At 47.2% G+C, this 27,566-nt stretch overlaps 1 protein-coding gene across 1 annotated transcript in view; it reads right to left on the bottom strand.

The window, feature by feature from the left end:
* CADM1 (cell adhesion molecule 1) overlaps positions 1-22,214 on the bottom strand; it is a 180,623-nt gene extending 158,409 nt beyond the window's left edge. The window contains exon 1 of the mRNA XM_050715013.1: positions 22,052-22,214. Within this exon, the coding sequence (XP_050570970.1) occupies positions 22,052-22,166 (115 nt within the window). The 5' untranslated portion in view covers positions 22,167-22,214. The remainder of the gene's footprint in view (positions 1-22,051) is intronic.
* Positions 22,215-27,566: the final 5,352 nt, after the last annotated feature.

Here is a 27,566-nt window from a genome sequence, read left to right as displayed (position 1 = left end):
AGCATGATCTACTACTGCTTGGCTAGACACGCAAGCTTTGCTCATTTTTTTCCTCTCCAGCCAGTTTCAGGCGATGTTTATAAACAATTTAAGTCAAATCAACAATATACTAAAAAAGTTTCCTAAATCCCTGTAAGAGTTTGAACTATTACCCATTTTGCACTGAGCATCAAGTCTATAAAACTTTTTCTAGAAGAGTCAAGCAACTCTGCTGAAAGTCAGAGCAATTCTTCCCAATTCAGCCATAGGGTATCTCCAGCTTCACTGCTGGAACTCGTCACCAGACCGCTCTGGTTCCCAAGGGGCTCTGTCTTCAACCCAGGAGGACCCTGGATTGTGTTTAAGCAGCTCTCGCTTGTATTCAGCAGACCGTGGCCACCCAGCAGGACCAGGAACAGTTCTACAGCCATACAGCTTGTAGACACACGGGCGAGGTTCAAGCCACAAAGCCCCAAGGCGGACTTAAGAAGCTCAACAACACAGAGAGGCTGTCAGAGGAGCAAGGCCCAAGGAGCTCCTTGTGAGAGGGCTGCGGCACTTGGGCAAGGCCGCACGGGGCCGCAGGTGTGCCTGCTGACGGCCTCTGAGGAACCCACCGGTGGGACACAGAGCCTAGAAAATCACCTTTGTTATCTGCATTGCACAGCTAGAGACTCATTCCAGCCCCGTACTGGAGCCCAAAGCAGCAGCTCCAAAGCCAGAAGACAAGATGAAGCCCAGGGCAAGCTCTGGCGCCTAAAGCAAGAGTATTTTCCTGAAACCAGGCTTCAGTTAGAGTGCACTGAATTGCTCACACAGGTGGCAATTGCTGTCAGACGCTTTGCATCAGTAACGTTAGTTTGTGTGCAGTTATGACCACAGGGCTATTTTATTTTTATGTACAGAGGTTTACTACCACCTTATAAAAGAAGCATGTCCAGAAGGCAAATGGACCGATGTCTCAAAATAGAGTGTTTACATTAACACTTGGCAAGCAAAGCCCTGCAAACATAGATGAATAGAGATAAGCTATAAAAACACCATGGACATTTACTTGCTGGAATAGTAGCTTGTAATCCAATTTCAAGTCTTCCTGCCAAGTGTTACACACAGCATCTTTGTGTATGACGATTTCAGTCCTCATCCCCCACCAACCCCTCAGTGAAGATTAGCCAACAAGAAGCAGCAGCAATTCAGAAGAACGCTCCATTTAAAAAGCCATTTAAGTGGGAAGTTACGATCTGGGTATATCAGAACCCACCGTCCTTCCATTTGTGGAAACATTAAGAGATCAGGAAAGGACAATAAATACTGTACGAGCATCAAACAGGGATGCAGAAATAAGTGTGGAAAAACAAACCTTTCTGCACCTTTCTGTTCTTAATGGAGAACAAATAGGCTTCCCCTACATTCAAAGGGCTCACTAGAGCCTCGCTGATGGAATTACTGCTTTGTAATTAAACATGTCTGCTTGTTTCACACACAATACACAAAAAGCAAAGGTGCATAAAGCAAGATAATTTGAGCTAGCTCACCCAAAATGAGACAGAGAAGGTACTTTGCGTGATACAGAGTAAGAGTACACACCACAGGAGTTACAGTCGTGAAGGTAACACACAACAACATGTTAACCCAGAGCAACGTGGGCATCGAAGCCAAATAGACAGATGTGAGCTCAGCCGACAAATTTTTCCTATGAACACACACTGGTAGTACCATGCTTTCAAAATCTTGATACAGCTTTAAGCAGGAGAGGAAAACAAAACAAGTGATTTCACAAACCAGCATGCCAACCCACCATACCTGGACATGAAAATCTCTCAGACGTATAGATCAGCTACCCTGAAAGTGGAGCCAAGCAGAAGATGCAGCCCTTTTCCCTCTATAGTTTTGACTACTAAGTTTAATGTGCGTGTATAGTTTAAAACACACACACACAGGGATACGAACTGGGTCAAGCCATCTTCCCTTCTGCCTGACAAGCAGTTTTCATTAATTGAAATAATAAAACCATTGTTACTAATTGTTAGAGGAACAACAATTGGGAGACCCTTTAAGGCCAAAATACATCCTTTTAGGTGACTATGCTTTGCCTTACTGAAGTTTTGCCTGCAGAGCACTGGTCCAAAAGTCAGTTCTGCAAAACGCCTACTGAGCCTTGAAATCAGTATTTTAGCTTTACTTTGCTTACCTTTTTTCTTTAAAATCTATTTTAGGGGCTGCCATACTTCTGAAATCAGTTTTAATGGCCAAAATCACTTTGTTTTTTGGTTGGGTTTTTAATGTAGGAAGCTGTATTTTTTAAGCTTCCATTTAATTTCATCTGACGCATGGGAAGAATTCTTCTTCCATTTGATTTTAGTTTGACACAACATAGGGAAGATCCATAATTCAGTTAATCACTCATCATATAAACAAAGAAACCTCTTGAGAACCAGAGAGCAACACGTACATGTATTTGCAATGCATAAGAGGATATTTTTTTTTAAATAGTAACAATGCAATCTATTCAGTGTAAAGAGTATGTGAGGCCAATTAAATACTTTGGGTTCCATAATTATAATTGCAGTAATGAATGGAAAGGAGCATTACAGCTTGCACAATGCAGTTTTTATTCAATTCAATGATTCAGTTCTTGTCTGCTTTCAACTAACCTTTTGTGTCTCTTCATATCAGATCCTGCAGATTACTTTCAGAATATAATAAAAATAACCCCCAATATCCCAGGTAATGTAGCACATTAAGTATCCTTTGATTATGCCTACATGCAGTCTACTGACAGGATTATTCTCTAAATGAATAATGTTCATATTTGTTAGTTTTCGACATCAACAAAAACTCAGAGTGGCTCAAGTCCCATTTGAACAGTCTGGCATGCCCATAAGAGAGGAAACGGGTTGGCCCACAAGCATCAGATGGGATTACAGAAGTAACAAGAAGAGGAATTCATTTCCTGTTTTATATTATTACTCTATTCTTAGGTTTGGTAGGGAAAGTTCTGCTCTAACATTAGCAATGATTTTGTTAATTTGGAATAGGGCAGCAACCAGAAGGCGTAACAAAAGTGAATGCTGCCTTGCACTAGGCACTGTGTAACACATAGTATGAAAGCCATCGACATAAATAACTATCTGGGAAACAAGACAACAGTAGGGAAACAGACGTAAAGACTGTCAGCATTTCTACTGCCAATACAAAGGAGGTCTGGAGAGCAAGTTGCATCCCTGCCCACATGACAGTAGCTGTGACATTGCACACACTGCTTTCCCTCCGTGTGCAACTGCTCCATGCACACACACAGTAAACACAACAAAAACATTGGATGTGGACCGTAGGAGTTGAAAATGCAGTACTACAGACTGCACAGAGACTACAGGAGCTTATTTCTGATGCCACAATCACTTAAACTTCATCGAAGAAACGTCAGTTGCACTACAAGCAAAGGCTGCTTTTACTTCTGAAGGAAATTTTTCCCCTCTCCCCACACTCCAGCAATTTCTCATGACTTCACTGCAGTGTTCTGCTCCCCATCTCTCCAAGATTTAAAGAGTGCTGACGAAGACTATAGATAGTTTCTCCTTTACACTCGTTCCCCAATTAGCAAAGACAGGTATTTCAAACATTAGTCTTATTTCAGTGAACACCGTGCTCCCTAAGCAAACCAGATGGCTGCAACTAGAGAGAGTAAGTGGAACAGAAGCACGACAATGCTGTAAGAGAAGTCTAAGCTTCTCCAGGTTTGTTTAAAAATGTATGCATCAAGCCACAGTTTACTGAAAAGGATTGCTTCCTCACTTGCCCCAACAGCCACGAATCTCTTTAGAGACAACATTACATTACACCCATAATAGGTTTATGCAACATAGTGAATATTTGATATGTTAGTCATGTCTCCAAAGCATTTTTTTCTTAATTTACTAAGCTTCAGAGATGCTCATTTTCCCTGAAAGAGAAAAGGGTTAACGCTGGATCAGAGCTACACGTATTGATTCTCCCATTTGTCTTAAAGAAACGAATACCAGAGGTTTAAGCAAATCCATATTTATGAATTTAAAACTTTACACACTATTTGCAAGAGAGCAAAGCTACATCCTTCTGTGCACTCTGAAGTTTTGATGGTGGTCAGCAAGCAAGTGATGCTTACAAGAATAACCTTCTATATCATTTGTTATTGCGGAGTTTCAAGAAAAACCAGCAAGCTCACCTGCACAAAGTCTATCGGGATGGCACAGAACAGAACAAAAATTAGCCAGTGTTGAACTGAAAGCAGAGCCTCACCAATCTACCACTGCACTTGATGGACTGTCTGATCAACACAGCCTGGGGTCTACCTACTTCCAGAACCATGAACAAACTGGTCATCCTGCAAGGCTTTCACACCAAAGATCCCTTTTTCTTCCGTATCAAATTCACGTAGCATGGTCTAGTTCATCTAGATTTGTAAAGAGAGCTTAGTTATGTGGTTGTCAGAAAACCCACATTTGGCAGATCCTAATCTGGGCGAGTAAAGAATCTCCCCCCATCTACAACAAAATGGGCCTGGAGTACTGTCACTACAGCGATTTACTGAAAGCCTGAGGAGGCAGCAAAATCTACCTCCTTGGTTAGGATGCTTTTGGACTGTAACTGCTCATCAGTATCTAGCTGGATGATCGGATCACCTTTGCCAACAAAAGCCCTGTGCATCATGGCAACATATATATGCAAGTGGGCCCTTAGAGGTTTTCTGCCTTCTTTTCTCACAGCTACAGGCAAATATTACATGCATAAAAAGAGCCAGCCTCAACAGCAGCTCAGACTGCAACACGGAGCTTCCTTCCCATTTCTACCAAGCTTGCTTTAGACAGTTATAGGGATCCTGCAACTCAGCTCCCAGATTATGGAAAATCAGCTTTTAGAAAACTTTCCAAAATCACCAACTGCCTCCAGAACTTTCAAGAGGCTCAACCACATACCAAATCAACCTGACCACACCTTCCAGTTATGTCTGTTCATTTGTCTTAGGCATTTTTCAGAACAAGACTGCTTTTAGGCCTCCCTTCCCTCGCCTGGATGGTTCATCAAGGGCCAAAAGGAACTCTGTAAGACAGCTAATTACAGAACTTTCACATTTACCACCTTCTAATGAACTGAATTCACAGAATTTGTCATCCAGAATTTAACGAGACTTATCAATATCCCCATGCAGCAGTCATACTTGCCTATAATTAATACGGACCCATAAAAGCTCCAACACTACCCCAATCTGGGCTGAGAGAGCGAGTACAGACATATTAGTTGACATTTCCTGTTGACTGAATTAGAACATCTTTTAATGAGGCTCACTTCAAAATCATTTTAAATCCATTTGCTCATGTCAACATCAATGTACGCAGCATTATCTACCAATTAGTAAACCGGAAAGTATTCTTTAGATAATCTAAAATCTCAGTAAAATATGCAACATGTCATTCATTTACTACAAACTGCCCTATAAAAACAAATTACTGGAACCAGCTGTCACAAAGCAACAAGTATCTAAGGACAGAGTGCTTTTTTTTAGAAAGCATCTAAGTCATTAATGTTAACACACTGATGTCATATCTTTATCTCATGCAGAAACCAGTCATCCCCCATGCTGTCTGTCTCAAAGGACCGGGTGAAGCAACTATGAGTGTTTATACCATGATGTGAATGCAAATAGCTCTGTCTTGGAGTACAGGAGGACTTCCCAGTAGTCAAATGTGAGAGCTGGGACAGCCTCTGCCCTCCTCTTCCCTTCCAGTTCCGAGGACCTGACTTTTGTGCTGTTGCCTCTTGGCTCTCCTGAAGCACCACAGCACTGAATGCCCCACGGTGTGATGGAGAGACTCACGACCCAAAACAGGCATCTTCTCAGGTGCCTGCCTTCCCAAGTTTATTAGGAGTTGCCAGATTAAGTGATAGGAAGGTGTTTTCCAGTAGATCAGCTTGGCAGGGATCTTAAGTGGCTCTCTATGTTCAAGCCAACTACAGCAAAACCATTCCAGGAGCACAGCTCAGGTAGGGCACTTGGCCAGGCTCACCCCAGCCAAGCCGACGACTGCTCAAGAAGGGTTTTTTAAAGAGCCGAGCTCACCCAGCACCCATACAAGCCCTGCTCATTGTGCACTGCAGCTGCTGCATTCACCCAAGAATATCGTACCCCAACAACTCCCTGCCAGCCGCAGGCCTGTGAGCATCAGAGAAGGGAGGAATCTGAATGCCTTGGCACAAACATAGCAAAGGTTTTTCTGTGTTTGTTTTGTTTGTTTGTTTTATTTATTAAATATTCATACGAAAACAAATCTCCTCTTTTTCCCCTGAAGTTTTTCAAGGGTATAAAGGGAGGCTTGGAGGTTTTTTTATTTTTAATCTCTGGAGTGTGGCAGACCTGTAAATCTTGCATTATGCTCTGAAGAGTGTCAGGTTTGGGCTTCATCTTGGTCTCAGATTAGGCTCCTGAAGCAATGAATCTTCCATCAAGGAGGCCATTACCAACACAGTTTTCCTTCATTTTGGACTGCTTTATCCCTGATTGTATTATCAAAAACTTATCTTCAACCTTCCCTCAGCTGTAAGAGGCTCAGTAGGCCTTCAGGCTTTTCAAATATTCATCAAGCAGGGAAGCCAAAAGCTGAAAAAGCAGGAGCTCCAAAGATAGGACAAGCTGTCCTGTACAACCCAAGATTTTGATACTACAGCACAATTCTGTGCTTTTTAAGCATGTTACTTACCAGCATTACTTGTCCCTCTGAAAATTCAATTTGACAAAACCCTCCGATTTAAATAAACCAGCATTTTGATAGTCTTCCACTTAAGATTCTTCCAGTTCTTTTCATTTAACACTGCTGTTGCAAACAAGCAGTCTGCAGCAGCCTCTCCTGGGGACGAGATTAATGCTTTCATCTTACCGAAAGGGAAGGCAGGAATTCTGCCTGGTCTGTCACCTTCACGGCACACACTGTGAGCCTAACTTGAACTTTGCAGCCCTCACGAGAAACCCTCGAAGCATGCTTCAGACATGCTATTTCCTCTTCCACTGATTATACTTGAAGCTCTCAAACCCACATACAAGATGATGGTAACTGAAAGAAGCCTCCAGTCCTCTGCCATGAAGTCTAGGTTTAGACACTCTCTAGGACAGGAATCGTCTTCGCTATTTGCAGTAACCAAGACAAACAGTCACCAAATCCCCAGACGCTAAAGCAATACAAAGGAAACAGTTTACAACGTGAGCGAACACTACTGACAACTTGACGTACTCTCCTTTCAGAATTGTGTTTGTTTACATTGTACCTACAACTACAAAACCAGAGGAATTTAGCCTTATTATGGATTCTACTGCAATACTGAAAACCCAGTCTTAAAACAGCAGCAGATACATACTTCCTGCATAGTTGTTCCCGTCTGAAGACACACCTGAGTTTCAGGAGAGCAGCCCTGGGTAAGGCAGCTCCCTAGGGCCCTGCAGCATCCGAATCCCACTCATGTGTTTGATAGGACCACTCTAACAAGGATGCGTGAGCCAGGGTTGTGCCAGAGCCATGACACTCTCACAGCAGCTCAAACTGCACCCTGACCTGAGGGACCACACGTGCAGGAAAATGCAGGTGTTTCAGTCAACACAACAGCCCGGGAGCCTGAATCGCTTTGGTCCCAATTAGCACTTTGACATCAGGTGCAGATTAAGCAGCCAGCAGGAAAGTTGAATGACTTACAAGGAATGAATCCTGTGACAAGGGTCATACCTCAAGTACGCTTAAGTATTTGCCTTAGATTCAGGCTGATTAAGCCAGCCACAGCAATCTGCCACAGCAAATTAATGATACAACAGCCAAAGAATTATATAGTAAAGAGAGGAAGAACATTTACATAGGCTGGAAATGCATTTCCACAGACGGAGAGGAAACTAACCTTTCAGATCATATTAAAATCATGCGATCCAGAATCTCAAATTACTGTATGCAAATTTTGATAATTTAAACGCATTTATAAAATTCAAATAAAATAGTCCATGAATATTGAAAAATGCTTAAGTGCTAAGTTAAATGACAATTTTCAAAACACACTAAGGAAATCTGATCGTAACAAACCAGTCCCATGAAATACCATATCTATCATCAACTTTTTAATTACCAATTGATCAACATGTAGACAGTGTAATAGCTTTCAGCTTTTAATTACTGAACTATCAAAATTCCAACCAAAAAAAGGAACCTCCAGAGATGAAACTGTAATGCTTGATTATTCATTGCTACATAATGAATGATTTGTTTTTAAACAAGATGTCAAGTTCCTCATGTAATCCATCTGGATGTGTGACTCTGCAAAGCTTACACTGCCCATATTAAGTACTCAGGATTCCTATCCTCCCTTTTTCCTGACCCCACAAGTACAGGTTTCTTTTTCCCCCCTCTCAGGCAAAACACTCCTGAATCAAGGTGCTGAAAGGTAAACAAATCAAACTGAGCTGCAAATCCAGACAAGCAACTCCATCTCCTACCGAAGGGACCGGTTTTGCAGTTGCAATTCATCCCTCCTGAGAAGAAATAGATATCCCTTCCTACTTGTCTATATGCCTGACAAAGCAGCTCCAAACTGAGAAGTGCCTTCACTGAGCAGCGTGCACAGTTCTGATTTCACACATACTGTGCTGCTGAGATGGCTGGTATCCTGAAAAGCTAAGGCCATAAGAACTGGGACGCAACTCCGAGGTTTTCCTCACATAGTCGAAGCTGCTGTGAGAGATTTACGACTGTAAGTGTTGGTATTACACAGGAAATTACTCGGACAGGGTGGGGTGAGACTGATACTTAAAATAAAAAAAAAGTCTGTGGTCTAAATTCAGCATCAAGGGCATTATAACTAACCAGTGAACATACTGCATCTCCATTTACCACTGCCTTGCAGCATCACGCTTTCGCAAATCAGCTTATAAACTTTGATTACTTAGGAGTGTGCTGAGTTCAAGTCATCGGCAGTAAGTCCAGCATTTCATCCTCCCAGCAGCTGGCAGTATACAGCACTGATGAAGCCACATGCAAGTACAGGAGGCACCATCTGTTACCTGCCTTGTTTTTCCCTCTCCGTGTTTGTTTGTTTATTAAGTGTAATAACCACTGCCACCTTAAAATACCTCAAAATCTCAAATTACACCCCCAAACTGTCATTTTTCAGTGGTCCAAAATACAAGAACCGAATATCTTCGGCAACTTGAGGATGTTCCTTATGTCTGCAGAGAGCCCTCTAGATGCCACACCCCCTAGGGAATATTTTGCCAAATCCAGGATTACTGCATTTGGAAAGACATTTCCTAGAAACAGTCATTTGGAAACACAGGGGGTCTAGATAGATATGTAAAGCACCCTGGAAGTAATGCTATTAAACAACGGTAGTTCAGGCAGAGCGTATTAGTCAATTAAAAAGAAACTACTAGCAAATAATGCATTTGTTCCTTCAACCCCAGTGGCAACGATTAACATCACTCACTCCAAGCCCCTTGTGCATAACATTACAGATGTTTTCTACTCATATCCTCCCCAAATAGTATTTCACACAATGGCATCTGTTCCCCCCCCCAAAAAAAAAAAAACACTCAAACAATCGCCTTTTATTTTTCCTTCATTAAAGCCTCAGAACTCCAGTTGTTGCCAGACAACACTTCCCCAATAAATTAGCACAATACAGCCACACCTAATATTTGATTTCTCCATGAAAAGCCACAAGCTCATTTCACACACTTCCCTTGGGAAGCTGATAGCATGCATAGCTTGTACAGATTTTCACAGAAGAAATTCAGTAATCAGTCCAGTAGCTGTAAGCACTTATGACAACAATATCTATCAACGCTTACCATATTTACAACTAAATCATGTAAATACAAGTCAGCTCTCCTCTGCATGCTGATAACCTGGACAAATGGATGCTGAAAAAAAAGAGTCACTCCGAGAGAAGACTAACATACAAAATCACAAATTGTGAGAAACAGATACAGATAAGTGAAATTGCTGAAGTCAATGCACAGGAGGAAACAGCAACCACTCTGAGTACTGATTGCAAAACCAAAGGGAACACCCAGGACTACTTCTGCCACTGCTGCAAGCCACGCGAGCAGTAATTTATGTGCTGTAGTTTCTCAGAGCTTGGCTTCTATTCCACACTATCCATATATTTTCCAGAAAAATAGGAACATGTTGCTTCAATATCTACCCGGAGCTGTTCATTCTATCTGCCTTTGAATTCCTTATAAATCCTAGGAACCAATTTAAAATGAAAAGATACCCATTTCAGAGGTGCTTTTTTCACTAAGATTTACCGTTTTATTATGCTTATTAAACTGACAAAAATGACTCTTTAGCTAGTTCATTCAAATGCAACTTCTACAGAGGTTTAGGCAAAAGATTTCTTAGGCATTTATAAATCAGCTGAGCAAGGAAAAGTTATTCTTTAAGTAATCTGATTTTTTGGCACAACAAAAATACTAAGTTATTAAAACTTGCATCTTTAATGGACACCAGTTTCTTGACCTGCTACAACAGATATTTTATTTAAAGCAAAGAAAAGCTGCATTTCTAAAGGTTTCCCTAGTGAATTCAGTGACAGTTGGAAGTGCAAGGTTCATTCTTCAGGCAATGAAACCCAGCAGCAGCAGCAAACAATCTACACCATTTTTCAACAATATTCCCACACCCCCTTTAGTCTGCGCTCACCGGACAATGTTCCCATTAATTTCAGCACAAAATCTTTTCATAGATATCAACACAGAAAGCCAGCGCTATAGGTCAGTCCGTTTGGCTCTCCCCAGATGGATAGGCAGATGACCAGGCCTAAAATAGCTCCCTAATGCTTGTTTATTCACTGCAGAATTAATTTATGTTACTCTCTGTTTCATGAAAGGATTTATACGTGACGTGGGGGTTGACGGGCGAACACGACACCCTTTTTCCAGCTTGTACCACTGCAGGAGGCAGCACAGGCCTGTCAGCCAGCACCCTCCCGGGAGTCCCTCAGGGCACGCTGACCAGGACTACCAGTGCCCCCGTGCCAGGCTCGGACAGGGCAGTAAGACCTTCCCAGTAAGGCCTTCCTGCTGGCCAGGATGGCCTGCTGCCACCACCGCAGGAAGCCTGTGCATGCCAGCAGGCCGCATACCAGTCAGGCACCTCCGCTGGTGCCCTGGAGAGCCACCACCCTGGGCAGCACCTCAGAGGCCTCGCAGAAACCAGCACCAGTGCTGCTTACCAGTAACCCTAACGCCCCTCCAGGAGCTGTTTGTAATAAAGTCCACAAGAAGAAACCAGCTAAAGAAATTGCAAAGAAAATTCTAGGGTCATAGCGACTGGTGCTGTGAAATTCCATAGTGAAAGACTCCACAGCATGGCAAAACCCTGAAGATTACACTCCATTTTAAGCCTGTTCCAGAAAGCAGATTTAACTCTCACTGCTGCTGTAACATATTACTCATAAAAAGTCAAGCTACCTCTTCACCCACTGAGTACATACAAGTAGTGTAAGTTCTTAATTCCTCGGTTATTTGCATGTACCACAAGTTTCTTTAAGCTGTTCGAGATGTCTTACCCTCTAGATGCACAACACTGTTCCACAAACACTGACTCATTGCACATGGCTGTGCATTCCCTGAGGATTAATTCCAGAAGTTAATAAAAGCGTTGGACTCGAGCTGCCAATGTACGCCAGTCGCATATGTCCACCTATTCTTCTTCCCTATTCCTGCCTTGGTAGTCTTGCACATAAAGCCTACGAAGTCAGATTTTGGAGGGGTGTGGTGTGTGGGTAGGAAGGAGAGGTGTCAGAGAGGAAAAGGCAAACTGCAAATACAATGGGTAGTCCACAAAAAATTTTAATCTTGCAAGGAAATACAAAACTAATTCTGTGGTAAATAGTTAAGTTATATTTAAGAGGAGCTCTTACTAAAGACAACCTCTGTGATCTCAACCAGGAGTGAGATCAATAGACTCATCCAACTTCAACATGAAATTGAAAATGAAAAGCTACCCAAAATAAAGACAAAATAACAGCTTTATCTAACATATAAACACCCCTTCAGAGCTGCATTCTACATACATCGTGTTGTGCTAACATACTTGAAAACTTAAGATCCAATTTACGAAAAAGAGCCTAGAGGAGGGAGGCATATAACTGTGTATCCAAAATCCTCCCAGAGATTTAAAAGGCTACATCATTGGTTTTGCTATAAACCCCCTGTTTACAAGGCTCTGTGTACTGCTACATAGCAATAAATGATTTGCCTCCAAGTATTTTCTTTATTTCTTGTCTACAATTTTCTCCATCTTTCCCTGAAGATGTCCAAAGGGAACGGTGTTAATCTCCTATCTACCCCACTTTAATCCTTGCTTTTATTTAAAAAAAAAGTGCAACTACACTTGACAGGCAAAAGAAGCAGTAACTGGCAGGTTCGGCTTTGGTAGAGTTGATTAACATGTGTACATTCTACTAAAGATTATATGGAATGATTAAGGCCTTTAAATCAAACTAAAAATTGTTTAAATGGGCAGAGCTCAAAAACCTGAGCATGAGTCATTTTCAGTAGTTCTGCCTCCAAGGTTAATGAGAAATATCCATTTCAGAGCCACCCTCAGACCAGAAGCTGAGCAAGGAGGAAGAACAGTGCTTAACTGCGGTATGGCAGAAAACAACAGTCATGCAATCATGACCTTATACATCCACTCTTAATGACACAGCATAAGTCTTCATTTGAGCAGCAGTTAAGCTATTAGAAAATGAAGTTCAAAAGTGAAAAATTCAAATGACAAAGGAAAATTATACTCTGTTTTTACACACCCAGAAGAATCTTTCCACACACCTAGACTTCAACAGTGACTAAGAAGGAGAAGCTGGAACAAGTTAAATGGGTTCTGCCTTATTCCCACCATGAGCTGCTGTAAGCATTTACAACGGACAGATTAGGAGCATGCTGTATCAATACGGGTACCGACGCCAAGCCACAGAGCTTTCTGCCAAATCACACTGCTCCCAGCAGGGATCTCTGCTCCTCTCCTCCACCCACACACACCGAGCTCGCGCATCCTCTTCTGTTCTACTGTCCATATCCAGAAGCACAATCGCTTCCCTCACATAACAGACAGTATTAGTTTGCAGAAGGGCAAAGGAAATACCAGCTCACTCAGCAGGATGCCCTATTACAACCAAACTACACCCACTGCTCAACTGCAAATCAAAATGTTTCCACACATCAATTTAATTTGACCCCCTGTTGGTTAATATGTGCTAAGGAACTGGGCGTAGTTTCTACGGACTCTGCACAGCATGGTAAAAAACTAGGGTGGTAAAAAAAAAAATAATCTGCTTAGAGAACGAGTTGCTGTTAAATGACCTAGATTCTCACTGTCACCATGAAAGCACTTCCTATGATAAGAAAGGGTTTTGCTTTGTTTTGCTCCTGCTGCACCCATCCTGAAAAAGCACGCTTACTCCAAACAGGCTCAACTAACCCAAACCATCCTCCCTCTTCACACCTGAGTTTGACAAAGCTGACCATCACTGACAAGCATTAACAGTTTTGATGTTTGGTGACCAACTATCCACCCGACTCCAGAAGCCCAAGCCAGACAGTCGTCATGAAATGGTAACAAAACAGCATCATTCAGGATCTCAACATGAAGCAACATAACAAAGTTATCCAGAAGTCTTCCCCTGATTAAGGCAGGAAAAGGGATCTAGGCATGAGCATTTCTAATGAGCTGCTGACAGCAAGAACAACACAGCATACTTTCTTGTTGAAGGAGCTCACAGGTACACGGCAGTGACTACCCTCAATTCAGCTAGAAGGAGCACCTACTTTTATACAGGCTGGGGAAAGCAGGAAGGGCAGCTCACAAGAGCTTCTCTGCTTCTACTGAAGTATCTTCCTTCTGACTTCATAACCTAAGTACAGGTAAGCTAACGTGGATAAGGATATCAAAGAGGCAAGTAATGGGAGTACAAATGGATAGCCCATGTTTAGAAGCAAAATAACTTAGAATCCAAATTTAAAAAAAAAAAAAAAAGCTACAGCAGTAAGTCTCTAAATGAGAATATTTTAGGTCTTCATTATAATGAAACCAGTGAGAATTAGATGTTTCCCACCAAATAACCTAACTCCACAAAGCAGTACAGGGTTTTCATGTCTGTCCTGGTTTATGCAACAACAATTTTGTTTAGGTTTACCCAACACAACTTCACCGCATCATTGGATTATTTGTGGCATAACAAAAAACCTTACTTCAAGCAATGTTTTAAAAGAATTGATGAGTACCTTTTAGAGCAGTATTCCCAAAACCAAGCCATCTTATCTGCAATGTCCAGCAAGAAGTTGGGAATCACTTTCTGCTTTAGGAAAGTTTAAAAAAATACTTGTCATTCTTCTACAAACCTCGACCAACTAATCCGTACATAATGCTTGAGCAAACACAACTGTGTACCCAAAGGCAATTATAGCTTTACAACTGTGCGGTAAGTGACAGTTTTGATGTTACAGAGCACAGCAAACATTAGGAACTGGGATGGACGTCCACATGCCTCCAGCAGGCGCAGTAGAGGGCACAAGAAACAATTGTGGCTGAAGAAGTCACTTCTATCTTTGCAGGCAAGCCATACACAAGAGCCAGCAGCTTTTCTCCCTTATTTGACCCAGCCATAGAATTTCAACGCCTTTCTATGGGCAAAGAGCAGCTGTTGCCCAAAAGTTATCCCATGCCCCACTGTGGCGGCAGGGCAGGGAAGAGAACGGCTTTCAGGAAAGCCATGTACCTTTGCCAAGGTCACAGATGTATCAGTGTCACAGAACACGTTTCAGAAGAGCACTACTGCAATAAAACGCACAAAGTGAAAGTGCTGTCTCTGCAATTAGAGTTGGAGACGAGCGTTCCTCTTCTCAGGTACAACATAAAGGCCGCGAGGGCACGACACTCCTTTCTTTTAGCGTGTTAGCCCAGAGCTTATGCATAATGCTCAGAGCACACAAGGAAAGTTTTCTTTCTAGCCTAATTTTAGTAGAGCCCTACTTCACTATAACCCCAGCTCTAAGGCTGAACGTCACCAATATTTAGAAGTGTTCTGCAAGGGAAGCTGCCAGGCAGCCTCATTTAAAAACAGAGAGGCAGCAACAAGCAGTTTCTCATGCTTGATCCGATTACTGTGATCTCTCTTTTGATGCTGCAGACTCACTCGTATTTCTATTACTGAACAGGGGGGAGCAAGGGAGGGAGGGGAATGTCACTTTGCTGCTTGGTACTTCTGTCTCCCTTGTCACACTCCCAAGGAGGGATACATGCTGTGGTAACTGGCACGAAGCGGATGCACGAACTGGAAGCCATGGCAGTCTCGGACCTCTCCTGCTACCACCTGCGAAGTCCTGCTTTGGTCTCATGCTGTCCATGAGAAGATCACATCCACGGCTGGCACTACCGCTTTAAGAAAGAGGTGTGCTTCCGCATCAAATTTTGAGATCTCTCAGGTCCAAGCTCACAAAAGTTGTCGTGTTTTGGATTAGCACTCAAGTACATCTTTGTGAACGGAAGAAAACCACTCGAGTCCACCTCAGAGAAGATCAACTCATGATGCTTTGCAATAGCTTGGGGAATACAGTAACACTTCCATTCTGGATGCAGACCTTTGAAGAGATTATAAATCAGATTCAGTCGCTTACAAACTGTTAAAAAAAAAAGGACAAAACAAGATCAAAGAGGTTCATTCACAGCCATAACCCAAACCCAGTGTTTTATATACCCGGTGCTTGTCAAGAGCCAGTGTAACTTCAGGAGGCGACGTGCCAGGCTTGTGGACCTCCTCAACTCCAACAGCTCCATTTGCATCTCCACCGCCCCTCAGGTGGTCTGGAGACCACCACTGCCCACCGTGCCTCGCCTCCAGCCGCTCCCCTGCCTGCAGGGGATTAACAGCCCACGCTTCAACTCCTCACCCCAGATAAGCGCCCGCGCTTTGCACGTCAGCAGTGCAGAGCTCACATAGTTATGTTGCATCGCTACAAAACCAGAGGGAACGTGCAAGCTGCCTTCACCCCGATGAGAGTAACGCGCTGGCACTGCCTCGAGCTCTGTACGTGAAACGCCTGCCTCCTCCCTGCCGCCTCCCAGAGCTGGCTGGGGAGCCGGTACCCAGCGCCTGGTGGTCAGCAGCAGACCGCCATCCTGCAGGAAACCCGAAGGGAATGAACCACACAGTCCCACACCTTCCCTAAAAGCCAGCGAGGGCTTGCCTGTGCCCTCCGGCAGCTTAATCCGGTACACGGCACCAGACACCGTTAATGTAATTGTCAAATGCATTTTTCAAAGAGTTCCCTCACTTTCAAGATGCTGAACATACAAGAGATAAGAGAAGTTCACTGTCATGTAAGCTAATCAGTACCTGAACCTTCTCAGAGAAAACCATTTGAGCAAAACGCTCAGCTACAGTTTCTTGCTATTAAGCTTCCCTTGCTTCGCCAAGGAGTCTGGAAAATGTAGTACCAGCCACGGACTTTTGCTGTCTGTCCTAGTGAAGAATCGGGCCAGTAATATAAATTGTTTAGGGCAAACACTTCCCAGCTGGTCTTGGCAGGGAAAGCACGTTTCTAACACAACTATTCCCCAGCACTGCCAAACATACACCTGCATTTTAAAAGAACGCCTGTCACCTCGTACAGCTCAGAGCCCATTGTCTCCTCAACAATTACATTTCCCTCATATTGCCACTAACAGGAGGGAAGGGGCTGACACTGACTTCATTGATCAGGCAGAACCCACAGAAATATTTACTGCTGCTGCTTTAGAAGTTACAAAAAAAAGCCAAGCCCTGGCCATGAACACCATTTCCATCTACCCTTCAGAGAAAGCCCTGTGAACCGGGAAAGCTGTTTATGCAACTCCCGATCGCAGCATTGCGATCCCCAGAGGCTGAAGCTACCCACACATGCCCTGGAAAGGTAAAAATATAAACCAGGAAAGACAACACAGCACCTCCAGATGTGAACAACAGCCAACAGACACCAAGATGCGCAAGCATTTCCAGTGACAAAAAAAAAAAAAAAAAAAAAAAAATCAAACTGAAAATTCTCTTTAGTTTTGATGTTAAGACATCCCTTGAAAGTTTTATATTTCTGAGCAGAGATGTGCTTAAATACCATTTTGGTCCTCTATACTAGTATCTTAACGGGGTCTCAATTGTTATAGTAGCACCACCTTGAGATATCCATTAGGGTTTGATGTTATTACTCAAGATTTTAAACTACAGAACAACATAATCAACTCAAACTGAACCGTTGAGTAGAAACATCATACTGGCCCAATCAGGGACATCACTGATTTCAACTAACTACACATGCAGGCCAGTAGGAGTTCCTAGCACAGCCCAGTTAAGTGTTTTAACTAAAACAGAAAAGCCACTCAGCATGTTCAGCAGGTAAACACCAACTATGAAAACGCTGCTGTTCAGGTACTGTTATCACTCATGATAATACATGCTGAACAGATGAATGAGATTAACCCCAAAGTCAGATTTCCAAAGCCCCATCCAGCACACTTAGCACAGCTCCCTAACAGCTAACTCATTTGCCATACAAAGACTTCAGACGCAGCCCAATGTGCAGCCTAACAGGAAAACCACCAAGATCACCAGGTAACAAATACACGAGGAAAGATGGAAAAAAACTTATTCTTGGGGGGAAAAAAGCCAAGAGAAACCAGGCAGATACTGTTCACGTGCAGGCAAGCATCAGAAGAGGAGTCAGCTGCCACATACATCGCTTGCAGTCGGGCTCTTTGCGCTTGCAAACCAAGGAACCGAGCACCCAAATGCAGGGGCAGGGCTCAACCACGACCAGCCACCAGCTGAGAGCAACGGCACCAGACACCGCGCACCAACGTGTGTCAGAGCTGCCAAGCTCTGTTGTGAAATACTCCCGTTTCAATTACTACATTTTTGATTGAAGCCTCACGGTATTATTTTTTTCAAAAATGCCTACCACACATGCAAAAATAGCCTCTTCCACCAGCATTCTCCCCTGGTGCCTGGTCATGAAGCCAAGCACACCAAAGCTTCCAAGCCAGCACTGGACGACCTTCAAAGAGCTCTGTGGTGGAGCTCCCGTTAACCACAACAGCAGCTGCTAGCTGCAGCATGCAATTAAATCGCCAGGGAAGTAACTGATTTATGAAACTTAAACAAGTACATACCACTCGTAATTACAACATTCCAGCTAGGGTCTCTCCTTCATTGCAGGTTTCCAAACAAAGTCTCTTTATTTAGTGCCAGTGGGTTTGCACCACTAGAGAACAGCACATAATATTCTTCAGAGGAACAAATACAACTTTTTTCATGTAGCATCCCATTTCTCAGAAGAGATACAGATTACATGTGCGGCTTTGCTTGTACTCTCAAACCGCTGCATAAGTATTTACTTACTGGCTGAATTCCAGCTGCAGTGAATGCTGCAGACTTACAGCTTGCATTACATTTAAAGCTTCTGAAGTCTGTTAAAATCATATCTCCCTGAACCACATAAAGCAACTTCATTTTTTTGGATATGCAGAGCCCCTGCATTCAAGATAGGAGTACTGCTACACTGTCAAAAAAAGGCACCAGTTGTTAAAATCCCTTTTAAAATTATGACAATAATCTCTAGAAAAGCTGGCGCTAAACAGAAATGCCAGAAAAATCTGTCTACATGTAATATCAGAAAGCTATTTTGTAAAGTAGGTTTTTGAGCAAACATGTTATTAGGAGCATTTAAACAGTCATTTCAAAGAGAGAGCAGACCGAGCCTAAAACAAACGCTTTATTCTGGGTGGCCCCAGACAGACAGAGGGTGAGGAAGCCGACCCATCCCTTTTTAGCCAGGCGACGGGGAAGAGCCCAGGTCCGCACGCCTCTGCCCCCCCGAACACGCGTTCAGCTCTGGCACAGACCTGAGGAAGCAACGCCAAGCCATCTTCAGTTACTGAGTCAGGGCTGTTTGATTACAAAGCCTTCTTTATTTACACACCCAGAAGAGACAGAGCGAAATACAAGCACAGAAAACAGCAAAGCAACATCAACAGACCAGAGACTGATAAGGACGGGCGCGCACAAGAGGAGTGCGTCTCCTCCTCCCAGCCTCAGGTGCAACCCAGCCACCTCTGCAGAGGGAACTGCTAGGAGCCCCCGCTCTTGCCAAGGCGTATCGTGACATCCAATGCATATCGTGACATCCAGCGCTGCCAGCAATAAACCCAACAGGTGTCCATCGGGCCAAAGGTGCGAGGAACTTCCCCCTCTTGTGTGTAGATCCTGCACAGAGCAGAGCCGACTCCTCGCGAGTCTTCCCATCCTTGGAAATCACAGGAGGCTCTTTGGCAGTGGTTTCTCAGCCAGATTGTCGTGCTTATAAACCTGTGCCCAACTGCCTACATGCAAGACAAATGAGCCCAAGCTGCAATCCAGATGGATTACTTTATTTACCAGCCTCTTCCTTGCAATTTTCCTCAAGTGTTTGCATTTCATGCAGAACACAAGCAGAATGTCAGTGTATTTTCCAATGCAAGAGCCCAGCCAAGTCTCAGTGAAACCGTTGCAGATCAGAAGCTTTGTCTTGCTTGCACACAAAAGCTCCTTAGAAACTGACTCCGTATTTACAAAGGAGCAAAGGTCTTTCCCTGGCCTACTGCGTACGGGGCTTGCTTCACGTTGGCAGATACCGCAGCGTGCAGTTGTGACCACTGCTTGTCCCGAGGCACACCCGCAGCACCCTCGTGTCAGCGCGGCCGTCGCACCCAGCGCCACGACTGGGCTTCGGAGCGATGCTGGCACCGCTTCTCTGAACGCCTCCCGCGGCTTCGGCTGGGAAGTTATTCTGTCTAAACTGCCGCGCAACATGGCTGTGCGCCGCCAGGCAGCTGCCGTACTCCAGTGCTGGCTGCATCTCAGCGTTAGCCGAAACCATTCTTCAGCTCTCGTCCTACTTCACAGGGGTGTTACAAAGTTTAATTAACTGTAAAGCACTGAGATCAGATAAAGAGGTGCTGCAGAAATGCACGGATTCATCTCCAGGTGCCAGCTTAGTTTAAACAGAGCCCTAGCGTTGCCTATCGCCAGCCCGACTGCCCGAGCTCCAGCCAGGCAGCGAAGCGATCGCAGCAGACTCCAGCGTGTGCTCCGGGTCGCAGGATGCTGCTGCACCGCGATACGGCGCGGGGCTGGCGTTCCTCGCGTGGCAAGCGGTACCAGAGACGCGGTGACAGCGGCCAGCAATCACTGCCAGACACTGGCTGCCACACCGCTCGTTTTCTCTTCCAGGAGTACTGAGGCTAACAAACTAATAGCTTTTAAAAGACAGGAGAGAAATGGAAGGAAATAACATTAAAAAAAAAAAAAGAGAGAAAAAGCCAGAAGTCTTCAGTGTTGAGAAGTTTTGTCTAAAATACGTTAAAGCAGGACTTTTAGGACGTTATCCTTTATTTGTGACAGAGCACTGGAATCACTAGATAGTTATCTTCTACCAACAGCATCGCCATCTCGGTTCATACCGTGTGGTGCTTTTCGCTATCGGAAAACATCGAGTGCACACGTCAGGCACAGGCATTTAACTGCAGCACCGAGCCCGCGCTTGTTCCTTCCCAACGGTTCCCGCTCCAACGGTCTGAAGCAGGCTGGTACGGCCAGCAGCGGGGCTCCGGCTACCAGGCTCGTGCTGTTGCGACACCGCGCAAGCCTTTGGCTAAAAGCAGCCCTTAAAAACGATTTGAAACGCGAGGGAAGATGTTGGGAGGCAGATGGCAAAACAAAGAACGAGCGGAGTTATCCCCCAGCAGGGCTTTTGTTTTCATTTTAGGCTGGTTGAAGTGGAAGCTCTCCGCAGGTCAGACCATCAGGCAATTCACTACGTACCGAGCTGAACCGAGCACAGATCCCAAAAACCCACCTCAACACAAACCATCCGAGAAACTGCGAGGACAACGCGCTAATCACATAAACATCTGGGCGTCTGCTGCCGAGCCCAGACGCGCCGTGCTGGAGCGACACGAGTGTTCCCCCAGCTCCTAATAAAAGGGGCTGCCACCGGCGGCTCGTTTCCACCCCCGACAGACTCCGGGGGCCGCAGAGCGGCCGCAAACGCCGCACCGAGAAAAACCGTGGGGACGGGGCCGACCCACGAGACGCCGGGGCCCGCAGCGGTGCCCCCCGTCGGGCTCAGCCCCCGCCGCCGGGAGCGGGCAGAGCGCGGCCGTGAATAAAGCTCTTTGTTCGGCCGCGCTGCCCGCGCCTTCGCCGCCCCCTCCCCGTATCAGCGAAACGCAACAGATCGCTCAATAGCTCGCTTGTTCCGCCGCCTCGTCCCGGGCAGGGTACGCCAGCTCCGCTCGGCGCGGCAGCCGCTAAACGGAGCCTTGTGCGGGCACGGCGGCGGGGCGCGGGCGCGGGGCGGCCCCCACGGGCTGCCCCGACGGGCACCGGCACGGCCCTGCTGCAGAGGGCCGGGCCGGGCTTCCCCTCGGGCAGCGGGGGCTCGGGGCTCCGGGGCAGCCCCGCTCCGGTACCGCCCGCTCAGCCCAAAGCCGCCGGGACGGTGCGGGCTGCAGCCGCGCGGGCGGACGGACGGGCGGGCGGAGGGACGGACGGACGGAGGGACGGACGGACGGAGTTGCACGCCGCTGCCAACAGGTCGGCGGCCGCCCGGCGAGCCCCCCCGCGGCCAGCAGCCGCTGCCATGGAAACCGGCACCGAGCCGCCGCCGCGCCCGCCCCGCGCCGCCCAACGCCCCCCGGCGGAGCGGGCAGCCCGGGGGCGCCGCCACCGCCACCGCCCGCCCCGAGCCCCGGGGGCGGCTCCGCGGGCACCGCCCGCACCCAGCGGGGGCCCCCGCACGGCGCCGCTCCCCCCTCGCGGGACGGACCGACGGACGGACGGACGGACGGACGGACCGACGGGACGCCGGGCTCCCGCTGCCCCCCCACCCGCCCCGCAGCCCCGCGGCGCCCCCCTGCGGGCGGTGCGGGCCGGGTCCGGCCCCGCGGCGTGTGTGTGGGGGGGGGGGGGGGGGGTCCGGTGCGCGCCCTACCTCTGGGGATGACGGCGGCGGCCGAAAGCAGCAGCAGCAGCGGCGGCAGCGGCAGGAGGCGGCCCGGGGGGGCGCGGCGGGGCGCGGGGCCGCGGGGCTGGGCGCGAGCCGCCATCGCCGGCACCTGCTCGGCTCTGCGCCCCGGCCGGCACCTAGCGACCGCGCGCGCCGCTAATGAGATGCGGCCGCGTCACGGCGCGGGGAGGGGCAGCGCCGCAGCCTCGCTCCTCCCCGACGGGGGGGGCAAAGGGAAGGGGGGGGGGGCGCGGCCCGGTGCCCCCCGGCGGCGGGAAAACGGGGTGGGGGGGGGTGGAGGGGGGAAGAAGGCAGGGAGCCGCGGGGCCGGGGCGAGGGGCCGGGAAGGGCGAGCAGCGGCGGGGTTTGGGGAACGGGCGGCGCCGCTCGCCGACACGCGTGGGGGTGTCGCGATGTGCGTGGGGATATCGCGACACGCGCGGGTGGGGCCGCGACGCGCGTGGGAGCCCCGCTCCGCGGCCGCCCGCCCGCCCCCGCTCCCCACTCTGCCCCCTCGCCGCCCCGCGTCCCGCACCCCACGCGTGTCACAGCCCTCCCGCCGTGTCGTGTCCCCCCCCCCCCCCCCACCGCGTGTCGCCCACCCGCGGCCCCCGGGGGCCGCCGCGGCCGGAGCCGGCAGCCGGGCCGCTGGAGGCGATGTTGAGCCTCCCAGCGGCCGCGGGAGAGGCGCGGCGCGGCCGGGCGAGCCGCGGCGGGGTCCGGCGGGGACGGACCGAGCCCAGCGGCAGCCCCGGGGCCCGGTACCCGGTACCCGCCGTCCGCCCACCCGGGGGCCGCGGTCCCGCGGCGCGGCCGGGCCTCGGCACCCCGCGGCGGGCGGCCGGGAGCCGGCAGCGGGCTCGGAGCGCCCGGGGAACGGGAGCCGGGCCCCAGGCTCCCCCCCTGAGCCACCTTGGGCCTGCACGGGCACTGCCGGGGGGGGCGGGGGGGCCGTCGGATGATGCTGCCGTCGCTCAGTGGGTTATTCCGCGCTAACCTGAGCAGGTGAGCTGTCAGCCCAACTTTATCAGCGCGTCCCTGCTGAGCCCGCAGCTGAAACGGCTCGGGGCAAGCGCTGCGTCCCAGCGCAGGGCTCGGGGGAGCCCCCACCCGCAGCCCGCCCCCAGCCCTGAGCCGTGCCCCGCGCGCTCCCGGGCTGCCACACATCTTTGCCCTGGAGAGATGGCAAGTGCTCGCCCAGGGCCACGTACACGGAGTTTCAGGCTACCCTGCTCATCACAATTGTGCAACTAAGTCAGATTTATCCTCCAGTTTAGAAGAAAGCGTTTGTCTTTGTCCACGACGGTAAATTCCCTTCCCTCCAGAAGGACTTTAGTGCTGGTAAACAGCTTGGAGTTGAGAGACTTTGCGTAGAGGCTCCATTTGCCTCTGTGTCATCAGGCACCAGATTATCTTGTTTGTCTATTTTTAATTACATGTTTTAGACCCTTTTGTACAATATTGTGCATTATGACCTACTGCTGCTCAAACATCAAATTGGAAGACAACCCATATTAAGTAAAAAGGTTTATAATAATTTAAGTATTCATAGGGTGCAGAACAATAAGTAGTAGGAAATACAATTTGCATAATAAATATCAATATCACAACAGCTAAAACAAACCATGACAAATTATCTGCTGCTAAATGACCAGGAGATTATAGAATGCAAATTGCAAATCCTGAACTCTAGGAAATGACTTCCGTAACCTGCGACGTCTCATTCAGCAGACAAAAAGGGACTCGAGATGCACTAAAACTGGCTGTGTTCCTGCTGGAAACATCTTATTGCATTCCATTATGCATCAACTTTAATTTCAAGAGGAAAACGATTTCCTCTGTCCTGGAAGCTTAGCCTCAGATTATTTGTCACAGTGTGTTTAGCAGTTATGATATTGAAGCGTGAGCCCCATTGGCAGTGATTGAAAGCTGTATTAAATCAGCGAGGGCTCAACTTACAGGCAGCGAGAGACAGCAGCTCGCTAATATGGGAGTGGTAGCAGGAGCAAGGGAAGGGGAGAGGAGAGAAAGGTCTGATGAAGGTTGACCTGACCCACAAATATAGCTGATATAATTGTTGGCATTACATGACAAGGTTGCTCCCGAAGTGACACATCCCACTGACAAGCAGCCACTCATTCTTGAGACTCGCTGTGACCTGTCTCTCATGGGAAGCAGCCAGGAGCCACAGAGCGATGGAAAAACCAGTCTGTTCCTGCTCCAGAAGCGAGGCTGAGTGCAGGCTACAGCCCTCCGGGTTGTGAAGCGTCTGTGCAGCACGTGGCACAAGGGAGAACCTGGGGGCCTGTGGTAGCGGAGCGCCAGAGGGAACGTCCCCTGCTCTCTGCAGCTTCGGCTGCTTTAGGGTCCCCCTCACCCAGCTGAGCTGGTGTAGCACAGCCCCCAGTTGCCCCCCAGCAAGGTGCTTTGGTTTTCCCTCGTTGCATGGCATGGGGAGCTGTGCATGTTGGTGTTGTGGGCTGAAATGCGGCAGCACCCCGTAACCAAAGCCCGTCCGAGGAACAGGAGCCTCAGACGTACGCGTGTGGAGGATCACATTTCAAGTCTCATCTCTGCATGTTAGGGGTTACGAGCAGCAGGAATTTCGCACAGGAACCTTTCCTGTGCCACTTGTGGCAATCCTTCAGATTCATCATTCCTGCCCCTCCTGCACCCCAGCAATTTAGCACATCTCAAAGACCAGATGGTGTTTTTGCATTTTAAAACTGATAATCAATTGTTTGTTAATTCAGTTTTTAAGTCAAGAGCAGAAATAAACTTAAAAATGAGAATTGCAATCTGTGGCGTACTTCTGGAGAAAGAGCCAAACCCCCTGTTTCAAACACACACATAAGACAACAGGAGCAGAAAGAATGAGAAGCGTTAGTTGTGCTTTACCTTCCTGTCGCATGGGCTTTGGACCCAACGTTGGGCAATGTTTTGAGACACCCTGAATGAAACTTGGTAGCGTAAGCAAGCCCTGGCTCTTTGGATGAATAGAAGTCGCTGCCAACACATCAGGCTAGAGATGGAAGCAGCTCCAGTGCAGATCACTGGTAATGCCTCTGTGGCTGCTACTGGGAATGGGGTTGGAGGGTTCAACTTCACCTGGCTTCTGACTGATTTGAAGCAGCTGACATTAACTACGTCCACTTCATAAGTAAATGCAGCAAACTGATGGTTTCCGTTCTTTACTTTCACAAAGACTGGTGAACCAAGATTACTCACTAGCCAAAATGGCTTTCTGTCTTGTCCTCCAGCATTGCCGTTCACTTACTGTATGAATCTAAGAAGGGAAAAAGATAACCTAAAAAAGCCCAAGTTTTCCGCTCTAGAAAATGAAGATAATGCACACCGCATTTAACTTTTGCGGGTACTGTGGGACTTTCCATTCTTACACAGCTCTTTGAGTCTCAGATTAAAGGTGCTATAGAGACTGAGAGACCAAAAAGATTTCTCTACAAATGGCAGTGTTTGTTCACTCCACATACTCTGTCAAGAGAAATAAAACAGTTGTCGATCTTGTGAAAAGCACCGGCTCTGAAATTTTCAAAGAACTGCATGGAATTTTAGCCACACAATTCACATTAAAGCTGGCATGGGGCTAAATCCTGTGTAACTCTTTGAAAATTTAGGAGTTTGTCAAAAGGAATCCAGAAAAGGATTAATCAAGTTATAGCATTTCAGATTTAACAGCTCATCTGAAGGAACTGTTGTGTGGTTCCCCCAGCCGGCAGGGCTCCCCGCCGGGGCCTCCGAGCATCTCCATTTACCTGTCCCCAGAAGGAAGCACTGAGTTCAGCCTGCTTACAGATCAGGTAAAAATGCAAAGCTTAATTTCCACTCATCCACGTACTGTGACAAAGTTGTCATTTGCTACGCTCTCCCTATAGAAATTCAGTACTTTAGTTACAGTACAAATATCTCCCAATATATTTTATCTGGCTCCCACTGTGATGAACAACAAATTTGTTCAAAATTTTAAAAGGTATAAAACAGATGCCAAAATACAAAGCAGAACTACTGCTGCCATCACCGCGGAGGAGAGGAGAACCTTGCGTCATCCCAGCCCGGCAGCGTGCGGGGCGCCGCACACAAGGACGTGTGCCCAGGGAGCAGCTGGGGTCTCCCCGGCAGGGCAGGGGGGAGCCTCAGTTGCTGGTGGGGACAATTTTAGGGGAAAACACCTGGTTTGGTCCTAATCAGTTACAGCCCGACACTGGAGAGCGGAATGCAGAGAAAGGTCGAGCAGGCTGCCCTGCCACAACGGTGTGCCCCAAAGGGCAACTGCGCCCCGCACCGCCGGGCAGGTGACCCCCAGCCTCGCGGCACGCTGAAGGTGCACGTGCCATGCTGCCCCTCTGCAGACGGGAAAGCCAAGTTGCAGCAGTGCACTGACCTGCCGGGATGACACAACAGACCACTAGCACAGAGCTTAAGGCAAAACGCGCCCCTCTAACAACGCGGTGTTTCAGGTAAAGGTTGTCGGAGCTCCCCGTTCCCGAGTGCTGGGGAACAGCTGCCACATTTCACTGCAGCATTCACAGCTTCTTGGTGGTAGCTAATACGGCACCAAACACAGCCTGCTGACAGTCTGGAGAGCCTTTCCTTATTGCAGGGAAGGAAACAGCAGCTCCACTTCAGCAAATATCTAAGCAGAGGCTCAACTTGCAGCATGTGCACCCTGCATGCTTCTGTGCAGTCACATACATGTCTAAGTATTTTGCTGGGGCGGCATTTACATGGAAAAGATAGTACATTCCCAAGTGATTCAAAAACTACTGGTGCCAAACCAGTAAGTGAAAGCAACATTTATACAAGTGTATAAATACGTTGACTTTAATTCCCTTGCGACAAACACTGCAGGCACACACAAAGACCAGTCACACTTGCTGAGAGCAATAATGTAGTCTTTGTAAAGCACGTATGCTCAGCACCCACTGTAAATACGGTATTTTCATTTATAATTTACACAATTTTCTTTAACACCTACTGGATATTTGCATTTGCTTTGTCTTTTTCCTGCATGCGGGGGGCCTGTTTTTAAATTTTCATTTTCGTTCGAGACCTAGAAGATTAAATTTAATTATTTTTTAAGCCACAAGTGTGACAATAAAACAAAAAAGTCTTTTGATTTTGGAGAAATCCTATTGAGGATCTGAAGGGCTGTCATCAGTGCAGCATCAGTCTTCATTATCTGATTCTTTTTTCAATTGGCAGAGCTTTACAGAGAACACCGCTCTTTCAACAAAATGATAAAGGGGTATTTGAAATAAACAGAGAGAGTCCCCAGCCAGTGAATACCTTAGATTGCTACGGACCGTGACTTAATGCTAACTCCTATGAACTTCTCCTTTTTTATCTTTTAATAAAAAAGCTGTACAGATGGGATTTTTTGCTTGGCTAAAACCTTTGTTAAAAAAGAAAACAAAAAAAAAACCCTGAGGAGCAACAGCCACTAGAAGTACAAAAGTTCTCTCCAAGCAAAAGCTCTTGCATG

Source organism: Cygnus atratus, chromosome 22 (assembly GCF_013377495.2).
Source record: "Cygnus atratus isolate AKBS03 ecotype Queensland, Australia chromosome 22, CAtr_DNAZoo_HiC_assembly, whole genome shotgun sequence".
NCBI classification, from domain to species: domain Eukaryota; kingdom Metazoa; phylum Chordata; class Aves; order Anseriformes; family Anatidae; genus Cygnus; species Cygnus atratus.
This window is presented reverse-complemented; position numbering and strand designations above follow the sequence as displayed.